Consider the following 16550-nt stretch of genomic DNA (forward strand, 5'->3'; position numbering starts at 1 on the left):
AGTAGATTACATTTCACTAGAGAAAAATGTAAGCCTTGAAAAGTCAGAATTATCGTGAAGAAATTTATTACAAACAAACTAGCCAGAATCCTTTTGTGATGATGAGATGAAATAAAAAGCATAATTTATACAGAAAGGGAAAGGCAAAAATTGTACAGCACTCTTTACCCCAGCAATAATAGAGGCGGGAGAGAGGGAGGGAGGAAGACTGGTAGGTGGGGGGATACATGGATGGTAGGATGGATAGAAGGAAGGCAGGTAAAAATAAATGGATGGATGGAAACATAGATAGATACATCTTTATATTAATGTCTTAAAGATATTTTCCTGTTTTTATTGCAAACCAACCATTAATTCAGAGCTCTGTCTTCTCAAACCTAAGTAGCAAAATATCCTATTTCTCCCCTTTCTTAATGACTGCTTACGAAAAACACAGCCTCTGGCTTCAGCTACATCTCTTGCTTAGACTCAGATTTTCAAAAAAGGAGTTTATATTTTCTGGTTTGGGTACCTTCAAGGAGTTTATTGCATTGCATAATCTCTCCAGTCTTTTTCAGTGTAAAATTCTATGGGATTATGGTTTTGAATAGCTTCCATATTTACACATAAAATGAGGCATGCTTCCTACTTCATTACTTGGTCCAACTATTATACAGAAAAGAAATGCCTGAATTGGCACTGGGAAATAGTCTTTCTGTTTCTAGCAAATTGTAGCATCTCTTTTGTTTGTACACAAGCTACTGGCAGATTTTGGGATAAATAGGGTTCTTCCTGTAATCTTAAAAGAAGGATGTGCAGATCTAAAAAATACTGCTGCGATTTTACAATTTAAGTAAGCCAGTTATTTGCCCTGGAAGGCTAGGTTGAATCCTATCACCTAGGTTGTAATTTTCCCATTCTTTTCACTCTGTAGATCTAATATGAAAGGGAAATAAATTGCTTCTTAATTTTATCAGAGCTTGGTGGGCTTTTCAAGACTTTAAACTTATCTAACCTTCTTTCGGTTGTAAGATAGAAGCATTTGTTTACGCACCTACTTGACTTAAATTTATAGCAAACTAGTGAAATAGCAGCCCTACACTTAAACGCTTAGGCGTAACGCTTTTCTGAATTGTTTTGGCGCTCAATCAATGTTTGATGTAATAAGTCTCATAACGTGTCAAGCTTATTTAAAAGAAAATTGTTTTCACTTGTGTCAATATTTGAAATGTAAATACTATCCATCTCTGTTATAATTATTATACTTTATGAAAACTGCAGGGTTTCCTCTCACCTAATTTAATCCTAGCTATAATCCCACCATTTCAATACCTATAAGCATTAGTTTACTAATCCTCTGAAAACTCATAAGATTTCTCAGTGTGCATGTGCTTATTTCTGAGAAATAATTTTTGAAGAGTTTAGTAAAAGAAATGTTAGAGCCAGACATTTTCACGATGTCTGTAAGCTAGCATATGTAGAATAACTTTATTTCAATCTCGCCCTCTTGCATAGAAGACTTGAGGCAAATGAAAGAGATGTGGATAGCCCTGCTGGTGTTGCTCAGTGGTTGAATTGTTGATCTATGAACCAGGCGATCAAGGTTCAAATCCCTGGCAGGGCACAGGCCTGGGCTCATAGCCCATCAATGATTCTTTCATCAGTTATGTTTATATCTCTCTCCCTCTCCCTTCCTCTCTGAAATCAATAAAAACATTTATTTTTACAAAGATAGGTGTGTATTTGGGGCTGGAAATAAGGTCATTGTAGTCCATAACAACAGTGGTGAGAGAAGGAAATAGGAATATCAGAAAGGCAGTAGAATAGCGTCCAGTTGCCAGTGGAGAGAATATGGTCAGTGAAGGCCTGGTGTGGAAAGGCAGCCTGTAACTGAGCCATGAATGTCCAGGTGACAGAGGCTAGGGGAGAATCTAGTTAGGGCACCACCACTGAGTCAGGGGGGGGGGGGGGTGGGGGGTTGGCCGGTTGAAGCCTGGGCATAGCTCTTGGTGCCTTCCCTTCCTTCCCATTCCATCTCTGGTCCCACAGCAGGCCTTTCCTGGTACTTGTAAATCTCTGCTGCTGCCCTCATCACAACAGCTGCTACCCAGTGGCCGCACAGCAGGACTCCTTTCATTCACCGTGAACCCTCTAACTCCTGAGTTTGGTTTTTCAGGACAAATCTGATTAGGCCACTCCTTAATTATTTAGAGTCTCTAGGACAGCCGTGGGCAAACTATGGCCTGCAGGCCGGATCCGGCCTGTTTGAAATGAATAAAACTAAAAAAAAAAAAGACCGTACCCTTTTATGTAATGATGTTTACTTTGAATTTATATTAGTTCACACAAACACTCCATCCATGCTTTTGTTCCCGCCCTCTGGTCCAGTTTAAGAACCCATTGTGGCCCTCGAGTCAAAAAGTTTGCCCACCCCTGCTCTAGGACCTTAACTTGCTCTTAGCACAGTTCTCTGAATCCTGCTAGGGATTTGCTCACCTCCCCAGCTGCTTACACCCATCCCAGTGCCCTTGTGCCCTTGGCCTCTTCCCCTAAGCCTCCATGTCCCTCCCTTCTAAATGCTGTGCTCTCTGCCTGGAGGCCCCACCCTCATCTCAACCCAATTTCTTCTTTCCCCTCCCACCTCAAATGAAACCTTCTTCCTTAGAGAAGCATTTCCTAAATGACTCCCTAACTTCATACACCAGATTAAAATGCCCTTAAACCGGGATTCTGTATTGCACTCCATAAAATGGAAATTAAATACTTCTGCAGTTAATTTATTAACGGCCCTTTCCCTCCCTGGTATGTAAGCTCCTTATGTTATTGGGAACCATGTTGTTCCCCATTGTTTTTATTGATTTTTTTTAGAGAGAGAGGACAGGAGAGAGAGAGGGACAAAGAGAGAAACATCGATCATTTTCAGGGCATCAAACCCGCAACCTGGGCATGTGCTGGTTTTCAGTGCACAGTTCCAACCAGCCAGGGCACAACTGGGAGTTTTAGTTGTGCTCTTTTGTAGGTTTCTGAATATCCATTAGAGAGATTGCCCTAAATAGAGAGGACCTTTTCGTTTGTGATCCTAAGTTCTGTATTGGACTCTACTTAAAAAAAGGGGAAAACACACACACACACACTTTTTCTAAATACTGACAATAATAATATATTTAAGTTATAATAGAGCAAGATATTTCTATCTCCTTATTACCTAGAGCCATCTGATTTGTTCACATGATTACGGGATTGGCCTTTATCTCTTTGAATATCTTTGGCTTTTGGGCAATTTGATACATTCTTGTAGAATAGACTTTAAAAGTTAGCATACAATTTCAGAAAAGGAAAATTCTAGAAACAGCAATAATTTACTACCTAGTGCATTGGGAGCAAAATCTCTTATTAAGTAGGAAAGAAGATGGAGGCCACTTTGAAAAGCAGAGATTTTATTTAGAATAAAATTTTCACAGTGTAGCAGCCTGTGAGTATTCATTGTATACTAAGTTCCAAATTAGGCACAATGGAAAATTTCCTTGCCTCTGAGAACTTAGAATATGGTTGGGGATTCATAATGCAGACTCATCAACATCCAATTTAGAAGCTCACAGAGAAAAATCATACAGCAAATAGACTTAGCCACCCAAATGGCTAATTAAGGTGAGAACACGTTTTTGAAGTAAGATTCCTCAGGAGGAGCTTCATAAAGACATGAATTTCAAGTCAGGTACTGTAAAAAAAAAAACAAAAAACAAACAAACAAAAAAAACGGGTTAGCAGGAAAACTCAGGGAATGTTCCAGATGAAGATGGAGCTGAATAACTATTTCTTGGCTCAATGATTATAACTTCTATGCAAAAGAGTTATCCGCAGAGACCAATAAAATTACTTATTTAAGATGGTTTTCCTTCTTACTCTGCTTTCAAAATTGCAGTTGAAATCTGGAGAGACAGCTGCCAACATTGCTAGAGAGCTGGCTGAACAAACCAGGAATCATTTGAATGCTGGAGACATCACCTACTCCGTCCGTGCCATGGACCAGCTGGTAGGCCTCCTGGATGTCCAACTCCGGAACTTGACTCCAGGTGGAAAAGATAGTGCTGCTCGCAGCTTGAACAAGGTAAGGACCTCAGTTATGTCCATCTTTAAAGGTGCAGCGAAGGCAGTGAGACTTCCTTGGTTCACTTCTCTTTTGAATAAAATCAGATCATTCTAAAGTGCACTGCTTGTTGCAGAGACAGTTCAGGTCACTATTTCATTATAATTATGGCCCTGTTTAGCTTTTAATTTCCCCCAAAGTAAATAACCTCTCCATATATATTTTGAATTTATAATTCTATTTTACAGTAGTGATGGTATGGTATAGGAAAGCCTAAAGACTTTTGTGCAATTTCAGCATCAGAAAACATACTCAGTTGTATCTATTAGATACAAATTATTATTAGAATTTTTTTTTTCATGCTGAGCATAAAGGAATTATTTTTGTCACTTAAATCCATGATAAAATCAAGCCAAGCCCCTGGTAGAATATGCTCCACAGTTGCCTGTGTGATCTGGGCATGCTGTGATTTTAATGTGTTATTACCCAGGCTGACTGGATGCTATTAATGAATATTGCTGCCAGCTATTGTTATAATGTACTGCAAGTAGTAGTTTCTATTAATGTTACATATCCATAACATTACTTGTTATAGCGATACTTTGTATCTTTATTTAAAAATGGTGCTGCTGTCTGACAGTATCAGGTAAAGCTGGCAATTAATGTCATTTTCTAACTGGCTACAGCTAATCAGCTTGCCTCCTCTGAATATCAAATAACGACATAATGGGCAAATTTCCATCTGGGAAGCTTTTTAATGTGCTCCTTTTTCCCCCCATTTGGCTCTTTTCAGTTGTTTATATAATGTGGTCTGTCATATGTTAATTTGCATGGTGGGGTAAGGAGATGGGAGGGCAAAGGTTATTCACATGCTTGCTGGCTTATTCTCATTTCCTATGACTCCCACTGTTCCCTGAAGCAGTTATAACCCATCATATTTGCAAAGCCAACTCCTTACAAATTAATTGTGCTCCACCATTAAAATTCTGGAGGGTTTTAGAGTCCTGCAAAACCGAGATGCGAGTCAATGATCCAAATGACAGCACTGGCAATTACCTTGCTCGCACTCATTCCTCACTTAATTCTTTAGAGGAGTAACTGCTCTGTGCTCATGAAGAATGCATGCATTAAAAAGTTCAGTGTTAGCCACACAAAAGGCATCACAGTAACTGCTTCTTAAAACTGAGTAATTTTCTCCATCAACAATCAAGGCTACTGAAGGGAAAAAATAGGAAAGAGTAGGGAAACCACAATCTAATTTGTAAAATATTGGGTCATTTATTGAAACAGGTCAACTAAGCTTATTAATTATTCTTTTTCTTAGGAAGGGTAGGGATGTTTGGGAATGAACATGACTTGCTGTTAACCTTTTGGTCAGTAAAACCTCCTTGTTTATGCAAATAAATGAATGAATAAATAAATAAATAAATAAATAAATACGGGCTTCTTATCCCACACAAGTTTCTAAAATGTATAAATTTTTATTTGGTCAAAACTGTCAAAAGAAATTATTTGGGAATTATAAAAGCAGTGATAAATCAGGATATTGTTCATATTCTTTTAATCAGAAGTTACTTACCTCTTGGTATTTGTCCCTTAGAATCAAATAGTCATAATGAATGGGCATTTCTATTTTTCAGGTAAACAGAAATTTTGTATGTTTGAACACAAAGTTTGTGGTTGCATATTAACCATCTACATAGTCTGTAAACCACAAACAACATCCTATCTTTGAAAAACGGGTTCCAAGTTTTTGTCACTTAACTTCATATGTCTTTATTTGTGGCCCATGAATTAGTAACTAACCTGATGTGAAATTAATCATTTACAATGAATGAAGTGTGTTGATTTTTACTAATTTCTACTAAATTTATTCCAAGATTTCCTTCCATCATTAACAGCTGTACACCATCCAGTTTTCACTTGGGCTGTTCTGAAAGTGTGTTGGCCACTATTTTACAAGCCATGGCTTACATTTTGCTGCTGCTTAGCTTTCATTCTCTTCTAGAAAGTGGTGCTCAACAAAGTAAGGTGTTTTGTGTAGATGTGTTCTTTGATTTTTCTTGTTCCTTCTGTCACTAACTTGTTTTTTCTATTCCGTGTTTAATCTGCTGTCTTATTGGATTCAGCTTCAGAAAAGGGAGCGCTCTTGCAGAGCCTATGTCCAGGTACTTTCTGCGTTTTTATAAATGTGTTAAGTTGTTGAATTGTCTCTGTTGGTGGTAGCATGCGTGGGCATCTGAGAGAAAAAGTGATATTAAACACTGTTGCATTAAAGGGATTTCAGGGTGGGCATGAAGGGTGGGAAAAGAAAAATCACGTGAAAGGATATGTGCTGAAAAGATATGGCCATGCCAATGCTCCTTCTTACAAGAGACACACAGACTAAGAAGGAGGTGCAACTTGGGTCGTGAGAATGTTGATCATCACTACAAGGTGAGTTGGGTGTGATATAGGACTCTCTAATTTCTTCATGGAGGTGTATGTGAAAACACTTCATTAATGGGCCAGCTAATATTTAAGTAGCAAGTAATTCAGAAATGACCATCAAGCTCTAGCTGGTTTGGCTCAGTGGATAGAGCGTCCGCCTAGCCACTGAAGGGTCCTGTGTTTGATTCGGCCAGACACATGCCCAGGTTGCGGGCTCCATCCCCAGTAGGGAGCGTGCAGGAGGCAACCAATCAATGATTCTCTCTCATCACTGATGTTTCTATCTCTCTCTCCCTCTCCCTTCCTCTCAGAAATCAATAAGTAAATATATATATATATATATATATATATATATATATATATATATATTTAAAAATGACCATCAAAATCATGTAAGGCAATAGAAAGCTCAGGGTACTTGGGATATCATGCTTCTATAGCAGAATATTCAACATATGCTGCCATTATCTTACTTTCCCACTCATTGTCAGTGTTAATCCCAAAGTAAATGTAAATTTTCATCACTTATCATGTTATAGTTTGTTTTTAAGAAAGGTAAATCCATTCACATATTTATGAGTTCTGTATGAAAAAATAAAATCCCTAAAAAAAAATAATAATAATAATAAAATCCCAGAAACAAGCTTTATAGTTCCTTTTACAAGAAAGGAAAGAAGGCAGGAAGGCAGTGTATAGGGCATAAAAACATTTCCCTTCTTCCTTTCTAGGTTCTTTGGCTGCCTCATAATTAAATGGACACAAGACAGATTAACAGGAGAAAAAGAATGTTAGTTAATGTATGCATGGGAGCCCCATGAAGACATGCCACTCAAAGGTAGCCCTGCAGTTGAGGTTTATATGCCATCCTGGGCTAAGCAAAGAGATGGGCCCTGGGGCTTCCACAGGGAGGAGTGGAATCCACAGGAGAATAAGGAGCACAGATGCTTGGTAAACAGATGTTTGCCCTGCCATGTAGACAAGTCTTTCAGATAAAAAAAGTTATTTCTGTTAATAGCTCTCTTCCTGGTATAGGCTTCCTATCTAAATTCTCTAGGTAGTTAAGGGAGAGGTCAAATTTTTCCTGAGTGCTAGGTCTTGATTGCTCTGAGCTCAAAATAATCCACATGCCAATGTGAACAACTTGGGGTGGTGTATTCTGTTCCCCTTCGGCAGGAAAGAAGAAAATATATGAAACTATGCACCAGTAAACGTTTTTCTTTATGTGTAAATATCATAGTATTTTTATTTTTTTAATATATTTTTTTTACTGATTTCAGAGAGGAAGAGAGAGAGAGAGAGAGAGAGAGAGAGAGAGAGAGAGAGAGAGAGGGAAACATCAATGATGAGACAGAGTCATTGATCAGCCGCCTCCTGCACACCCCTTAGTGTGGATGGAGCCTGCAATCCAGGCATGTGCCCGAAGCAGGAACCATGACCTTCTGGCTCATAGATAGACGCTCAACCACTGAGCCATGCTGGTCAGGCTGTATCACAGCATTTTAAAGGGGAAGGCCAGTTGCATTTATAAAGAGAGATGCCTCAAGATACATATTTCTGGTTCTTATATTAGCAGTCTAGAAACTAAACCATATCAGTTTAGTCACAATGAGGATATTTTGTGAGAGAGACATTTAAAAGGAAAAAAATAATAATAATTTGAATATCAAACAGATATTAGGAAGATAAGCTTTTACTTTATATTTTGTAAAATAGTGAATTTCTGTATATAAGAAACTGTTAAAAAGCTTATTTTTCTAAGGTTTTGGGAAAGAAAATTGCTTTTGGAGGTTAGTACTCTGTGTATAAGTGACCTATCCTCTTAGTATGTGTAACAGAGAAATGAAAGCATTCTTCAGCACTGAAGGCTAAAGATCATTTTGAGCAATTTTTGGATGGGTTTTATTGCAATCTATGCCATCTCCTCAATGGGACCTTGGAGATAATTAGCCTTTCAGTATTTACATCTATGAAATGCATGGTCATTCAAACACAAATCTCTGATGGAAAATTAATAGCACAGTTTATTCAGTGGCTGATTTCCTGGGGTTATAATTGACTGGCTATGAGTAAATGTTTCAGCTATTGACTAAACATCTTGATAACACCAAATACAGAATATTGGTGAAGCAGAAATGCTGTGCTTATTATATTAATACATGGCATTACTTCTGTTTGTTTTAATGTAGATCATTATTGTATGAATTATAGAGTGAACAATACTTTAAACTTTAGTCTATTTGAATGTTAAAGACTGGTTTATGTGCCCTATTGTTTCTATGTTCAGAGCATATTTTGAGCTCTCTATAAAATAGATATGAAATACACTTGAAGCACTTTATGTATTAGATTTACAAATATATGATTGTTTAGTCATTGAGATTCTTAAAAACATGACCTTTCCACTTGTGCAAATAATACTCGTCTAGGGTTGATTTTGACCATCTAAATCCATTTGGTTTTCAATGTTTTAGAGGTACAGTGTCTATTTTATGAATTAGCTAGATCTCTTATCAGTGGGGAGAGGTTCTCGTCCGTCATCCCCCACCCTCCACCACCCCGGTTGCTGGTCGGAGTGGGGTTCTTGTGATATCCCAAGAAAAGGAATTTTTTTGAAACTTGCATGGGAGGATGAGGTATTGTAGAGAGCTTTAGTTCTGTGGACTCAACCCCCTTACTTTCCAAGGACCCATTTCCTTTCATTCCCCCAAGGAAGAAGTATAGCAGAGCTGGAATCGGAGCCACTGTCCAGAGTTTCCACTCCATGTTGGAGCCGGGCCCAGTCCAGCATGAGGCTGGCTTAGCTTGTGTTCCCAGCTGCAGTCCACCAGTCCGTTGCATGTGGGGTCTGCAGGGCACATCACTCTGGAGGAAACTTGAGGGCAAATGTGAGGAAGCAGGAACAAGAGAGCCCCACAAGCCAAGAGAATGAATTCCTGTGTTTAGAGCAGCGGTTCTCAACCTGTGGGTCGCGATCCCTTTGGCGGTAGAACGACCCTTTCACAGGGGTCGCCTAAGACCATCCTGCATATCAGATATTTACATTACAATTCATCACAGTAGCAACATTACAGTTATGAAGTAGCATCGAAAATAATTTTATGGTTGGGTCACAATATGGGGAACTATATTTAAAGGGCCAGAAGGCTGAGAACCACTGGTTTAGAGGCTTATATATTCCAAAATGTTTGCTGTCTTGCAGTGGCCCTGCCTACTCCAGCCAATCCATGGTCCCAGGCTTGACTGACAGGCAGTTTCCCTGTGTCAGCCTGACTCACTGAGCATGTGTCCATCTTCCCCTGTGTCCACACACACGTGCCCGTGTGCACACACCTGGTTTCCTTCCTTTCTAACTTCCTTTCTTCTTACTTTCATTCCTATTTTTTTTAAAGGAAGATGGCCTGTGTGTTCTTTAAAGCTTACAAGGTATTTGAAGCAAGCCCTTCTTTAAATTTCAATTTGGAACTATAATTTGCTCTTTTTATTTTTATTCATTTTGTTTGTTTTACCTTAATTATACACTAGAAATCTTTCTCCTAGGTACCAGCAGGGCCAAAACAATCTCTATCTTCAACTGGAAAAATATCACACACTAGTAACAACAAAAATATTCAAGAATTAATAGTTGAGCACATGTGCCCAGTAAACGTATCAGTAATGGGAATACAGTGCACATAACAGGCAAAACTCCTGCTCTCTTTCCTACGGTAAAATTTCTAGTGGCAGAATATAAATAATACACTAAGTATAAGAAATATATGGTATGCGACATGATGATAAATGCTAAGGAGAAAAAAACAAGAGTGGGGATGGGAATTTTTTTCTTCTACCCTTCTAGGTTCTTCGCTGGTCTAATAATCAAGTCAAAAAGATCAGCAATAGAAAAACAAAAGTTTAATAACATGTATACATCCTGTATCTATGGGAGAACCGAGTAACTCACCAAAATGGCTGAAACCATCACCTTAAATACCATTCTCAGCTAAAAGCAATAGGAGAGTCAGTCATGGGAAGTATCCAAGAAAAGCACAGTAGACAAGGACATGGTTTCTATGTAGATTTAAGTAATTGTTTTCTTCATGGATAAGAGTTTCTAGAGATTGAGTCATCCTTGTCTTCCTGGTACAGAGAGGGAGACACCCTTACAATAGAGAGTTCCTTTATAAATGTAAATGTCTCTTCTCAGTTTTCAGAGCTTCTCCTATGTCTGCTATTTCTTAAAAATAACCAGCTTAAAAAAAATATTATGTTAGAGAAATATATTTTGGAGCAACAAATTCTTCTCTCCTACAAAAGTAGGAAATACAACACTGAGGTGATATTTGAGCAAACCTCTAAAGGAGGTGAAGGAATGAACTATGCAGATATGCAGAAAAGAAAATTCTAGCAGAAAGAAAAAAAGTTTCTGAGGGGGAACTATGCCTGTGGTGTCCCACGAGGCCAGTGCAGCCAGAGAAGAGTGAAGGAGAAGTGGGTAATGGGGGCATGACTCTCTGGGGTGACAAGGCCCCAGGTCTGATAGATCATTGTGAGGACTTGGTTTTTATTCAGAAAAACAATGTAAACCACTGTAGGTTTCTGACCAGAGGGATGACATGACCTGATAAGTTTAAAAAGTGGAGAGTAGATTATAGCAGGAAAATTAAGGGCTGAAACAGGTTGACCACTTGGAGTGGAATATGAGTGTGGGATGCTGAGATAATTATTCACATTCTGTTGTTTTTTGTTTGTTTGTTTTTTTAAATGGGACAAACAGGATTTGCTAAGGGATTATATATGAAGTGTCAAAAAGAGAGAACTTAAAATGATAAAAAGTATTTTGTCTGAACAGCGTGAAGGATGAAGCACCATATACTGAGATGCTCTAATTTGTTATCTATTGGGCAGGGCACAAACATAATTTTATTTGGGCCATGTTAACTTTGAGATTCCTCTTAGATATGCATGCAATCTAGATGTTAAATATGCAGTTAGATATACAAGCTTTAAGTTCAGCTGAAATGTCAGGCCTGAAATAAGCATTTGGTAATGTTCACCTTATATGGCCTTTACAACCAACGTTCTAGATGAATTCATCAAGGGAATGAGTGTAGGGAGAGAAGAGGAAAGAATCTAGGATTGAGCCCCAGGACACTGTCACAGTAAGAAGTCAGGGAGAAGAGGAGAAACCCAAGAGAGACCCAAGAGCAGCCTTAAGGAAGGAGGAAGACCGGGAGAGGGTGGCTTCCAGGAGTCTACTCAAGGTCAGGTTTCACAGAGAAGGACATGATGGCAAGTGCTGCTGGATCTGCTCAGAAATGCTGATACAGCTTTTCAAGGATAAAAGTCATGTTAACTGTTGATTAATTTAAAAATTCCAAGGCCTGGATATCTATTATTGTATGTGCTCTCTAAACATTTTTACCTATCTGTCCCCTTTTTTATGTCTTTAATCCAGACTTACTGTGAACCAAAGTTGCTCCTTGCTCTTTTGACAATGTGCAAATTGAATTATGCCAGTTTTACTCGTGTGCCTTCGGTGTATAAGACAAGAAGGATTCTAACCTCCATTTATACTGCTACGAAGAAATTAATGAGTATTTTCGAGTTCCTTGTTTGGTCACTTAATTGGCTGTGTGACAAAGAGCTCCGTGGTGCATGTCAAACAACTTTCGGAGTGCTCTAATGATTTGTGCTTTGCTTGACTCGTGATACTCTTCAGTGTGGCCTGTCAGGCTGGCTATCCTTGTTAAAGTGGCTAGAATAAATTGGCTAGCAGTGTGCATACAATGTAGTATATTAACTACAGCAACAGGGAGTGCTCTTAGCAGCTCTTTCAAGAGATTTTAATGTTTGCCCATAAGCATCAAAGCCAACCCAAACTTTCATTTAATATAATTAAAAGGACATCTGAAAGTAGTTTGAATCACAGCAGGTTCTAGAGGTTTGGTAACCCTTTGTTAAAACCATGTGAACTTAATATATTTCACAGCTTGAGAAATCTGCACTTGATTTGTGTCAGAAAGAGAGAAAATATAAATCTGCACCCTGCATGTTTCTTCAGCCCTGAACCTACTGCCAAAAGACATTGAGATCAAAGAAAGTGACTTCTGTCTACAAATCCAAACCAGTTTTCTTTAGATCAAGAAGTCATCATTTTCTTCTATAAGTTATAGTCGTTAAATGCTGTTATCAGGCATTTGTTGACTCAAAAGTCTATAAAACCATATGTACTGCAAGCATAGTAAATTATACAGGTATTATTTAGGAGTTCGGACAGGTCAGTTTATAAATGTAATGATTCAAATAAATCCAGAGGACAATGACAGATGTTGGTGATGGAAATCCTGCTTTGACGTGCAAGGAAAATCATTCTGGGAATTTCTTAAAATTTCCATAGTTAATGTGTCAGGCCAGGCAAAGATGGCTGCTTTACAAAGTCATTTATGACTGTCTCTTCTGTTTTGCACATTTCCTATAAATAAACAAATCCTGGCTTCTGTTTGTATATACATAGTTGTTCAGAAGCTTCAGGAAGTAATTTAATGAGGATAAAATAAAAAAGAAAGCTCTTCTGTTTTTTAAATAAAACATTTCATCTAAAACAAACGTATTTTCTCACTTCTTTTTACCAGCTGGTATACTCTTCTCTCTTATAAATTCCTGATCAAAGGCTGGATCATTACTTAATTGTAAAACTTTATTTAAAATCTATTCAAATGGTCCTTACTTTCTGAACATGAGTTTACTATCTTCAGAAAAGTTTTAAATACATAGAATATAAATAGATATTATTTCTATGCAAACATGAGAATATACATCAATTTATTTTGCTATTACTTTAACAGCTTTATGATCACATAGCTAACCAGAATACAAAAAAAAAAAGATATTAAAAATAGTATTACAGATTTAAGATCTTGCTTTCTGGAAGTATCATTAACTTTTCTGATACAGGTCAGAAAAGAAATGGAAATTTTAAGGGGTAATTTGCAGCAAAGTAGTTGCCTGATGGCTTGGAACCCAACAAATGATATTTTAGTACTGCTCCCAACAGAGTTATAATTTTGCTATTTTTCCCTTACCAAATGTATGAATTTTGTACAGCTGGTAGTAACAACATAACTGTGGGCATTTGAACAAACCAGGGCTTTATCCTCACACATAAAAAAGAAATGCAGCCCTAGCTGTTTTGGCTCAATGGATAGAGTGTCAGCCTGTGGACTGAAGGGTCCCGGGTTCGATTCCAGTCAAGAGAACATGCCTGGGTTGCACAGGCTCGGTCCCCAGTGCGGGGCATGCAGGAGGCAGCCAACTAATGAGTCTCTCTCATTTTTAATGTTTCTATCTCTCTCTCCCTCTTTCTTCCTCTCTGAAATCAATAAAAATATCTTATATAATAAAAGGCTAATATGCAAATCAACCGAACAGTGGAATGACCCGTCGCTATGACGTGCACTGACCATCAGGGGGCAGATGCTCAATGCAGGATCTGCCTCTTGGTGGTCAGTGTACTCCCAAAAAGGGAGCGCTGCTCAAACAGAAGCCAGGCTCACGGCGGTGGCGGGAGCCTCTCCTGCCTCTGCAGGGAGTGGGCCTAAGCCATCAGTCAGACATCCCCCAAGGGCTCCTGGACTGTGAGAGGGTGCAAGCCAGGTTGAGGGACACCCCCCCCCCTTCCCACCGGACTGCATGAATTTCCTGCACTGGGCCTCTAGTATTTTAAAAAAATGCAGACATGACAGTACAGGATTAGCATGAAAACACATTTAAAAATAGTTTTATATGTTTTTCTGCTCTATTATCTTTAGCACATGGGTCTTCTATCCTCAGTGACAAGAAGCTACTTAGGTTACAATCATCACTTCATTCTAATCTCTGAGCATGAAGAAGGAGAATGACAAGTAACCAAAGATGCATCTCTTTTAGAACTTCACAGAAGTCTTACCCAACTACTTCTGACAATATCCCATGGACTGTCATTCTGCACAGCTAAACCCTACATTAATAAGTATAGCTTTGCAGCTGGGCATTGTGTCCAGTGATTCTGTGTGTATGGTAAGAGTATGGGACAACTAGCATTCGTACATGCAACCAGAAATACTTTTTTCTTATTTAATGATACCGATAGATATCTTCATCCAGGTTTGATGTACTAACATACCATAGATAATTTATGCCGTAGGGTTACATTTGGACCCTATCTACAGATTAATATTGTTTGTAATTATTCAGTTAGTTATATTCCGAGGGCAATCATTTTGCTTAAAGAATTAAAAAATATATATTTCAAATCATTCTCAGAAAGCATTTTTACACGGTTTAAAATCCAGAAAGTAGGGAAACTGCATTACTAACTCTGGGGCATGTCACTGACATTGTGCTGTCTGTGTGGCATTCCCTGGGAGATCCATAGTGCAACTTTACATTGCACTTCTCTCCTGGTCATTCAGCTTCCTCCTTCAAAGCAGTCATTATCAGCCTCTTAGATATCCTACCAGGGAAAACTTTTTAAGTCAATCCCATGTTTTTGTAATGTTTCTTTATAAGTTTTCCCATACAATAACAAGGTAGTGTTCTTCTTGCCTAGAAAAAAACACACAAAACTTTGGGATTAGCTAGTGGCAAATAAGGTATCATTGCACTACTGAAAAGAACCAACATGTAGAGCTGATCACAAGGTAGACTGTATCATGGTTTATATCAACAAAACATCAGTAGGAAACCCATTGAGTAAACTGCTGCACCAAAAAGTAGAATACTCTTGAGCCACAGGGAGAATGAGGTAGATCTTGTATTGACTTAGAAAGATGGGTGTGATATATTATGAAGTAAAAACAAACAAGCAAGCAAAAATCAACAGTGAACAGCATGATTATAGTGATGGCATTTGTTTGTGTGTATGTGTAAATATTTACCAGTCTGGAGGGAATACAACAAACTGTCAAAGTGATTCTTTTTGGGTGAGGTGGGAGTTATTGTTCCATATATAGATTTTCAGATTTTAATTTATATACTTCTGTATTTTTTAACACTTTATAAGCATTTACTTTTTATTTCTTTACTAAGGAATATGTTTGGAACAGTTTTAGAGTTTCAGAAAAATTGACTGAAAAGTAGAGAAAATTCTCATATATTCCCCTTATACATACAATTCTCTCAATTATTAATAGCTTACATTCATATTTACATTTATTACAATTTATTTTATTTATTATAATTAATATTATGGTGTGCATTTATTGCAATTAATCAATATTGATATATTATTATTAGCTAAAAGTGCATATTTTAATTCAGGTTTCCTTGTTTTTACCCAAGTCCTTTTTCTGTTTTAGGATCCTCACCAGATGTCACATGGCATTACATACATACATAATATTACAATCGTCATGTCTCCTTAGGCTCCTCTAGGTGTGATCGTTTTTCTAACTTCCCTACAAGCTTATCCTTTTTAATGTCAGGAAAATATTCTTTCCGTTAAAAAAATAATTAACCTCTATACTTTAAGAAGAACATAGAAATGTTCTTTGATTCACTGACATACTTCATGCACTGTTCAAGGTGCACCAATTCTGGAGTGAAGACAGAAAGGCTTTCTACTCTTGCAGAACTCACATCCTAGTTCAGCAAACTGGAAATAGACAGTAAATCAATCAAACTAATAAAATAAAATAATGGCAGAAATGAAGATAGAGTCATGTGAGTTCAAGCGACTAGTTGGTTACTTTAGATTGTGTTTATCGGGGAAGATGTGCTAAGCTGAGTCTGGGCATTACGGGATCAGCCATGTGCCTATCTGCAGAAAAGCATTCTGGGATCAGAGGTTGCCCAGACCATAGGCGGTCAGCTGAGGAGGAGTGGTTGGAGAGTTCCGAAAATAGAAAGAAAGCCAGTGTCCTGAAGCAATCGGTTGAAGGGGGATACAAGGATAGGAAAACTATGGAAAGGAGTCAAGATTCTGAATGCCATTAAAGAACGTTAACTAGGGAAATGACATATTCTTGCAAGATTATTTTGGTTGCAAGCTTAGTTTTCCTCTGATATCCGTTCTTACAGCATCAGCTATCACCTTCAT

The 16550-nt window shown here is 38.0% G+C and overlaps 1 protein-coding gene across 13 annotated transcripts in view; it reads left to right on the forward strand.

Annotated features, from left to right (window-relative positions):
* The window catches only part of ADGRL3 (adhesion G protein-coupled receptor L3), a 770556-nt gene that overhangs the window by 634445 nt on the left and 119561 nt on the right, over nucleotides 1-16550 (forward strand). For 9 of the 13 annotated variants that reach the window (XM_036335141.1, XM_036335133.1, XM_036335163.1 and 6 more), the window contains 2 exons: nucleotides 3902-4087; nucleotides 6196-6234. In XM_036335141.1, coding sequence (XP_036191034.1) covers nucleotides 3902-4087; nucleotides 6196-6234 — 225 coding nt within the window. The remainder of the gene's footprint in view (nucleotides 1-3901; nucleotides 4088-6195; nucleotides 6235-16550) is intronic. The other 4 variants (XM_036335172.1, XM_036335190.1, XM_036335199.1 and 1 more) reach the window with 1 other exon arrangement.

Source organism: Myotis myotis, unplaced genomic scaffold, assembly GCF_014108235.1.
Source record: "Myotis myotis isolate mMyoMyo1 unplaced genomic scaffold, mMyoMyo1.p scaffold_m19_p_1, whole genome shotgun sequence".
Lineage (NCBI taxonomy): Eukaryota > Metazoa > Chordata > Mammalia > Chiroptera > Vespertilionidae > Myotis > Myotis myotis.